Source organism: Sinocyclocheilus rhinocerous, unplaced genomic scaffold (assembly GCF_001515625.1).
Source record: "Sinocyclocheilus rhinocerous isolate Xijiao unplaced genomic scaffold, SAMN03320098_v1.1 scaffold463, whole genome shotgun sequence".
Lineage (NCBI taxonomy): Eukaryota > Metazoa > Chordata > Actinopteri > Cypriniformes > Cyprinidae > Sinocyclocheilus > Sinocyclocheilus rhinocerous.
Window position 1 is genome coordinate 481,416 of NW_015627535.1, and position 8,890 is coordinate 490,305.

General features: G+C 39.2%; 1 protein-coding gene across 1 annotated transcript; it reads right to left on the reverse strand.

Moving 5' to 3' along the window:
- Positions 1 to 513: 513 nt before the first annotated feature.
- LOC107728491 (low-density lipoprotein receptor) lies at positions 514 to 8,621 on the reverse strand. The gene is made up of 18 exons (XM_016538681.1): positions 8,377 to 8,621; positions 6,326 to 6,448; positions 5,605 to 5,727; positions 5,144 to 5,521; positions 4,418 to 4,540; positions 4,189 to 4,311; positions 3,979 to 4,098; positions 3,599 to 3,724; positions 3,347 to 3,518; positions 3,011 to 3,238; positions 2,803 to 2,921; positions 2,573 to 2,712; positions 2,341 to 2,482; positions 2,067 to 2,210; positions 1,749 to 1,964; positions 1,497 to 1,577; positions 939 to 1,102; positions 514 to 747 (listed from the first exon to the last, which is right to left on the reverse strand). The coding sequence occupies exons 1-18, from the start codon at positions 8,432 to 8,434 to the stop codon at positions 715 to 717; spliced, it is 2,613 nt and encodes an 870-aa protein (XP_016394167.1). The 5' UTR covers positions 8,435 to 8,621; the 3' UTR covers positions 514 to 714.
- Between the last annotated feature and the right edge of the window lie 269 nt (positions 8,622 to 8,890).

The window sequence follows — 8,890 nt, forward strand, 5'->3', positions numbered from 1 at the left end:
TTCAGCGGCCTCGTTTTGCTTCGACGGCTTTCAGCCTCACCCTGCTTCATTCTACTATGTTAATAAATCATTAGCTCATCCATGAACATGATTTCTGCCTGAGTCCCGTCGGATTGCATCGGCTGTGGGGATAAAGACGACAACTCCCATGATTCCACACTCAGTCACTGCGTCATCAAACTACGCCTTTGTCTATTTGTTTATTTTGAATACGCGCCCTCTAGCGGCGAAAATTACATATTGTGCCTTTAACCTATGAATTAAATTACACAATTATTTGGGAAAAATAGTATGCAATGTTTTTTATCCCTGCAAAAAAATCTCCTTAAAAAAAATATTTTTCAACATTTAAAATACATGCAATACGTACAATAACTTATCCATGTACCTCTCATGTGAATAAAACCTTGATTTTTAAGTGCTGTTAAAATATCTATATTCATATTTTTTTGTATAATTTATATAAAGTGAAGTGCTAAGCAGCCTTGATAAGCTGAGGTTGTTGTTGTCTGAGGTTTTTTTTTTTCTTTGTCTCGCGTCAACCGTCAGCTCTGGATTGTTTTTTGCATCAAATGCCTTGTGTAAAAAGGAGGTTTGTATCTCCACTGTTTCCCAGATGTTGTTTTACTCCAGAACTGACCTCCAAGTACGGAAGACTTCAAATATGGCTCTTGTCTTGAAACGTTGTCTGTTTTGGCATGGACCTCAATGTCATCATATTTCATCATTTATACTCACAATCTGTCTCTGTGAAAGCAAAATAAGACCATCATTATGAGACACAGTAATTACCTAATATACCAGACAGTAGTCTAAGAAGTCTTAATTAGTAAACCGATAAAGTTAACAATGCTTTAAGACATTAGCTAAGGCTAATATGCTAACATGAATATGTTGTTGTGTAGCCAGTATGTATTTTTTTATAAAGTATATTGTACCTGTGGGTAAAAATAGCCATCAGAACTGCCGTTTCTGCATAGATGCACCTGGTCCTCTGTAGTCTTTTGATAAACTGGGTTGTCAAAGTGGATGCTGTTAGTATTTTTCTGATGCCATTTTCTCCAGAACAGCACAGCACCACCCACAACCAAACATAGGATTGCTTTAAAAAGATGAGACATTCAAATTAGAATGGGAGTTTTGAAGCAATTGAATAGAAAAGAGAATAGAAGTGATAATTGTTGAAGATTGATTTTAATAGAGCTTGCCATTAGCATGTTGCTAAGCTACAACCAACAACTAATAAACAGAACCAGCCTACATTTGATCCTTTTCAGTAATTGATTTCACTTAGATGTACGTCATAATACGGAAGAAAAGATCTGTTGCTACTTATGTTACATTGTGACCTTTATGTTACCGATCTCTTGGAACAGCCTTTGTGTGCATCTACATAATGTCTTAAAATGCTCCCTTTGTTAGTAACTCACTAGCTTTCAGAACACAACGCATTGCTTTTACATTGCTTGTTTAAGCATTAGCACTGAAGCACTCACCAAGAGGAAGCAAAATGTACAAGGCCAACGGTGTGGAAGATGATGGTTCAGACACAGCTTTAACAATACTGCTGTGGTCATCTAAGGAGAAATCAAGATAACTTGTAAAACAGATTTCACACATTTCAGTAAAACTGTAAAATCATCTTGAAGGTTTCAGGAGTCTGGTCTTGAGATTAGGGTTGGGGCTTGGGTTTGTCTAATTTGCTTAAGAAAAGGAGAAGATGTCTGGGTGGACAAAGCAAGACATACCTGTCTGGGTGGATAAAGGAAGTTTAATTGTGGTTTGGGAAGGCTTGATAGGGGCAGCTTGAGTGGGTTGGTTAGGGATCACAGGAGCAGGAGTAGATGAAGGTTGCGCATTGGTAGTGGAAGGGCCAGCAGGTTTTGGTGTTGTCTTTGAAGGTACTTGAGGATGACTAGTTGTAACTATTTCGGGCCTGGCAGGAGGTGTTGGTGTGACTACAGCTGTTCAAAATAAAAACACAAACACTGGATGTAAAAATCAGCAGGAATTACATTCAAAATCTTATATCCATGTCATGACAGCAAGCACCAAATCTGACTTGCCTTGAACACATTTTCGCATGTCTCTGGCCAACATCATGTTGTCTGGGCAGGCACAAGTGTACTTGGGTGAGAATCTATTGATTTGAGGGGCAGCCAGGCACAGGAAATCACAGCCACCGTTGTTGACCCTGCACCAGTTGATTCCTGGAAAGACATTCAGAATACGTTCAGAACTACATTGAAGACTATTTCACATTTTGGATGGAAAATCAATTCGCTGAATGGTGACTGGGAAGGTACCGTTGAATGGAAGATTATATAATGGCCAACATACCACTTGGTTGCTTGAGGTTGTGGTACAAGACAATGTCCTCTGGGGATGAGAGGTGTTCGGCCACTTTTGTGATGTCTTTTCCAGTCACACGATTTGCACTTAGAATTGCGTTATTGCTCACATCAGTCCAAAACACTTTCTCCTAAAAATGACGATGGAGAATTCTTGAGTGAGCATACAGGTAACCTCCTAAACAAGGTCAACATGTTTGAAAGGAGTATGAAAGAGTTACCTCAAAAACAGTGAGACCCACAGGGTGGGCAAGCTTGCCCTGGTCAATGATCAGAGTACGCCGACCATCTCCCTGCATGCTGATGCTGGAGAGAGTGTGTAGTTTGGAGTCGACCCAGTACAGACGCCGGTTCAAAAGGTCTAGGCATGGGACAAGACAAGAAAGTTGGTCAGACCGAAGTTAACAAATTGTACACTTTTTGGACAGTTATGTAAGTGGACAATTCATACCAAGGGTTATTCCGTTGGGCCAGATAATGTTATCTGTAACTAGGGCATGACGGTCCCCTCCATTAAGACCACCTCTCTCGATCTTAGCTGGTGTGCCCCAATCAGACCAGAACATGAAGCTACAACAAATTGGAGAAGATTTAATATAGTAAACCACTTGCTTACATAGTTTATCTCTACATTTTAGAGTTTCTGGGACTTAACATACTTCTTAATAGGATCGACAACAATAGCACGTGGCTTGGCCAGGTTTTCTTTGAAGAGAGTCTTGCGTCTACTTCCGTCCGCTGTTGCTACAGAGATGGTCTTTTTGATACTGTCCGTCCAGTAGATGTTTCCGTGGATCCAGTCGACAGCGATACCTTCAGGTGCATGTAAATCACTGCCAATCACAACAATGTGTTGGGAGGAGTTATCTGCTGTATCCATTGGTGCTCTGGGAAAGAAAGACAAAATATGACACTAGGCACCGGTCAGTTGGGTAACAAGCAAATGATCCTCAGAGACCCAAGACTGACCATGAGTCCAAAGATCCATTCTTTACCTGTATATCTTTTTGAGGGATAAATCTGACCAGTAGATCTCCCTGGAAGCAACATTCATATCCAGTGCCACAGTGTTCTTTAGGCTGGGAATGACACGTGTATATTCGCTACGATCCAGAGTCATCTTCCTTACTTCATGGCGATTGGTGAAAAATAGGTAGGCGATGGTTCCTGTAGAACCATGTTTGTGAGTATGAATTTGTCAGTATGCAACTATGGGAAATGACTATTTGGAAGTTTAAAAGTTGTACCAATAGCTTTGCAAGCCTTGCTGGCTGGGTCCATCTGGTAGCCATCTTCACACTCACACTTGTAACTTCCTATCTGGTTGACGCATATTTGGCTGCAGGTGTCTGGGTTGGCGCACTCATTAATGTCTGAAGAAATCAAACAAAAATGTGGGCTTGAAGTTAAATAGTCATTCTGTCCATAACACCACTGAATCATGACAGGCAGCAACAGCATGGACTTACTGAACAAACTCTAAACTTATTTCCAGCTCAGAAAAAGCAAATAAGTTTAAGGTCCAAATGAAATTACTCTTTGAACTGGATCTGCACCAAGGTCTGTGGAACGTACTATGACCAGATTTCCTTATGATTCAGTATGGGAACCAATTTCAGTTTCTTACCTTCACAGCGTCTCTTATCCACCAATCGGAAGCCAGTGGGACACAGGCACTCGTAACCAATCTTCAGGTCATTACAGATATGAGAGCAACCCCCGTTTTTGTAAACACACTCGTTAGAATCTGTGAATTTGAAAATCACATACTGTACCACAGGTTGGCTTCAGAAGAATTTCTAGGCAATGCACCTCCTTGAATGCCGTTTTTACTTACCACATTCTCGCAATGGCTCGTCGGACCAATCCCTACAGTCCCGTTGCTTGTTGCAAACTTTTTCCATGCTGATGCATTCACCACTGCGGCACTTAAACCTGTGTGGTGGCTCACAATGGGTTGCTGAAAATCAGAAAGGAGAAATATAAGTTAAACACAGCAGAATAACACCTAAAGCATATATTTTGCATATCAGTTTTGTGTAAAAGGTATAATTTGTATGGTTCACCATTAACACAACCCAGCTCATCACTGAAATCTCTGCAGTCATATACGTGGTTGCACTGCCGGCTGCCGTGGATGCAAGATCCGTCACCACATTGGAACTCATCCGGTCCGCATGTGGGCAAGGCTGTTCATATGGAAAAAGAAAAATAGTTAATTATGTCTTGAGGATAAAATGGCAACTGATGCTTTTAAGGTTACATTGTCATAAAGTGAGAAGCAAAACAGTATCTGCTGTGACCGCGACGAGCTTCCAATTTATCGATTGCTTGGTTTCTATTTCTGCTGTGTAGCCCCGCCCACGTGAAATCTCATTGGTCCACAATCCTGCTCCCACTAACTGTACATTAAACATTGCATTTTTTGATTTTGCATTCAGTTTGGACAGACAAAGATTATCACTGGAAAAAATTTACAGTAATGCATTTATAATGGAACCCTTAAGGGGCAAGACATTTCTGATGACTTAAAAGTAGAAATGTGAATTTAGTTTTTTCTATTAACATGCGTACATGTATCCTTCTATTTTAAATGTGAACTGTGAAGTTGTCTTTATCATCTTTTCAGTCGTGGTACTGCTATTCAAAGAATGAGTCTTCCTGGTATCCTTGTGTGTACCTCGCAAAGATTATCTGTATTGAGTTCAACAGAGCGTATTGAACCTGGAACATTCCCTTAAGAATAGCAGGATAAACTGGCAAATGTAACATCAACAAGTCTTATTTCTTACAGCAGTTTTTCTCATCTGAGTGATCCAAGCAATCTTCTCCCCCGTCACATTTCCAGCTACTGTGTATGCATTCCCCACTGCCGCAATGGAATTCCATAGAGGAGCAGGGGTTTTTGGTAGGGTTAGGCGTCCCTGGACCGCATTTTTGAGGCAATTCGTCTGAGCCATCGGCACAGTCGGCATCACCATCACAGACCCACAGTCGAGGCACACACTGTGCGTTGTTGCACCTGAAGGAGCTGGAGCTACACGTGGTGGGTGGACAGGAGACTTCATCACTGCCGTCATCGCAGTCTCTCTCATCATCACACACAAACGCGGCACTCACACACTGGCTGTTGCTGCAGCTGAACTCGCCATCCCGACACCGCCGAGGAGCTGTAAGTGGTGATGGAGATTTTAAACATACATGCACACTTGCAGCATCATGAAGATACACATGACTGCAAGATGTCACTCACCACAGCCTTCCTCATCTGCACCGTTCTCACAATCTGCTTTGCCATCACACTTCCAGCTCTTTGGCACACACTGGTTTAGTCGCTCACCACAGCTGAATTCACTGGGTCTGCAGGTCTTGGCCACTGAAAAGAGAGGGCAAAAAATAAGATTTTTACATTTTCTGAAGAAAATATGAGTGGTGCCTAGCTAGGTGTGTGTGATATAACCATATCAATTAGGAGGAAATGTTTTTTTGATGCTGGCTAATATTGGATATTTAATTGTGCATGCTCTTTTCTGCTTATTTTTACATTTATATTACCTTTTTACACTTAGATAACCTAGCGCTCATTTAGTTGTTAACACCACTAAAAATGTAATAACACTCTTAAATGTAAAATGGATCATCTCAAAATGAATATACTGTATATATATATACAGTATATTTCAAATTCGAATTTTAATATCAGTGATAGCTTATTTAAAACTCACTGCCACCTCCTTTAGGCAGTTTAGGGAATACATTTTTTTAACCTGTGACCACAAAAAAAATTAAGCAAAATGTAGTTTAAAAGAGTTATGCATACTTTTCTTTCAGCTTCCAATAAGATTGTAGAATTTTCCTCTATGCATTAACACAGTTAACCACATTTAAATCAATTGCACCTAGCATCATTAATGTTTCACCAACATACTTTTTCTTCGGGACAACTGACTTATCTTAGATGGAGGAACACTTACAGCAGGCAGCAGGAAGTTCATCAGTGCCGTCACCACAGTCATCAGTTTCATCACATACCCATCTTGATGTGATACACTTTCCATTGCCACACTGATATTGTCGTGGTTCACAAGTGAAAACACCTGTCAGATGGAGACATAAGTTATGCTTCACATAATTGACACATTATCCAACACATTAAGTATGTTATTTTAGTCATTTGAGGTCACAGAGATAAGCTAAAGTACTAGAGATCGAGAACTGATTGAATTACTTTTGTTTTTCACCTTATAATCTTACTTAGCCTTAACATCTTATCACTGTCCACAATCTAGTGCTAACACTGGTAACTATGTTATCTTGATCCACCTAGGTATGATTTACTGATTGTGACATGTATGGGGTCAAGTTTTTCCTGCTTTGTAATCTAAAAGAGCCTGTATGGGTGTCAATACCAGTAAGGGGAGGTCTTCTAGCTCTTAATTAAGGAGGACGCTTGCTCTGAGAAACATGACTCCAATGATCTTAAAGACAGCTCCACAAACCTTCCATTGATATAAAACTGTTTATGACCTTGGGTTGTCTCTTATGTCTGGGCAATTTTTTTCTGGTTTCATCGATTAATTCAAATGTAATGTTTTGCCTTGAATAGGTTGTTTTGCCAGGAATCGGTTACATTTCACACCAAAATTAAATAAATAAATAAGTAAAAAAATAAAAAAAAAATAGAAAGAAATTAGAAATGTAATTTTGCACAACGAAAAGCCTAACTTCAAGGCTATTAAGTTTGCATTACCGATTGCTGTTATCACTAACAGCAATTATTATACCTGTTTCAATTTATTGAACCTAAAGTCAAATTGTGGTTATTTTTATACTGAACTATCAGCTTAATTTTATTTAGCACAGTCCAAACAGCTCCATGAACGAATTATTTTAAGCCTATTTCTAAGCATAATCTAGAGATAAGAAGCCTTTATGACTACATAACTACAATTACACACAAACATAGCTACACCTCCTCCACTAATGAAGACAGTTATATATTTTTATTGTGTTTTAATGATTTTTCTAACTTTTTTTTTTGCAGTGCTGTGCTATTCAAGTATTCCTTTGTAAAAACTTTGCATCTACACCAGTACCAATCCAACAAGACTCAGACATGCCAAACCAACACTGAGAGACCAAACAACATAATCACAGAAATGGTGTCTCCTTTAAACCTTTACTGTTCTTATCTGTGACGACGAGTAATGCATTTTTTTGGTAGAAAATAGGTTTGCCTGGGAAGCCAGTTCCTCATTCCATGGATCAGCTACAACTGTCTTTGTGACATCATACACTGCAAATGATTTAGAACTTCTGGGAAAGGCATGTGTGCGAAAATACTATGGAATGAGGCCCCTATAGCAGACACACGGACAGTATAGGCACATGTGGTTACTGTAAGGCAATACTGTGATTTGTCCCGCTTAGTGAGGCTGGAGAAATCATTCGAGTTGAGCAAAACAGAAGCGAACGATGGAATGGTTTGCATTCTGTAGAAAGCAATAACAGCTTTGAAATACAACATTTAGCATCATAATAATACATATGCCTAATAAAATAATCAGGATATATTTCTATAAACATTTTAAGAGCCAAAAAGCAGGAAGGAATTAAGTTAACGTCATGCATAAAGGGAAATACTGTATTGTGTAATGGATTCATTAATGCAGAATATACATATACATACATTGAGTATATTAAAAAATTATATATATTTATTTATTAACTTAACTTTTTTTTTTTTTTGGTTGATTCAATTTTATAGACCAGATTAGCCACTTTTAAAATTACAATATCACTAACACATCGCATATAAAATAAGCTTAAAGGGGTCATATGATGCAATTTCATTTTTTCCTTTCTCTTTGGAGTGTTACAAGCTCTGAATGTCACTTAACACGTGAAGGATACTGAAAACAATCTCTGTATGGGTTAAAATAGATTTATATACTAATTAAATGATGGTTAAACATAATTAATGATCATTAAAGATTCCTAAAGAGACGGCAACTGGTTTACTCACCTGTTTGAACAGGACAGAAGAAAGTAACTGCCAGTAAAAATATTAATGAGCTCTCCATAGTCTCTCAATGAGCTGCTTAAAGCCCCTCACTTTTCTGTTTGTTGTGTAGGTCAGGTTTTTATTGTGGATGTTTGTATCAAATAAATAGTTCTGATAAAGCAGATGGACTCGTGTTCATTTGACGCTGAGGGGAAATGTATACTTTAGAAGCGGTGAACCCAGTTATTTGTGTTGTGGTGGTTGAACTTGAGCCATCCGAATTTGAATGGATGTGTAGAGTGGGCGGGGCTTCGTGACGTGCTCGGAATTCGGTGGTGTGATTTAAGAGTTGCACAATCGAGGGCGTGGTCAAACGCAGTCCACGCCCATCCCAAACAATTCTGCTCCACAAGTTTCTATCATTCATGTGGGCAAACAAAAATAATGCGAAATAAGGGATGACTGATATGATAAACTGTATAAGCCATTGCAAACATGTACATCTGCTCTACCCTGTCAAACTACCTCTCAAGGC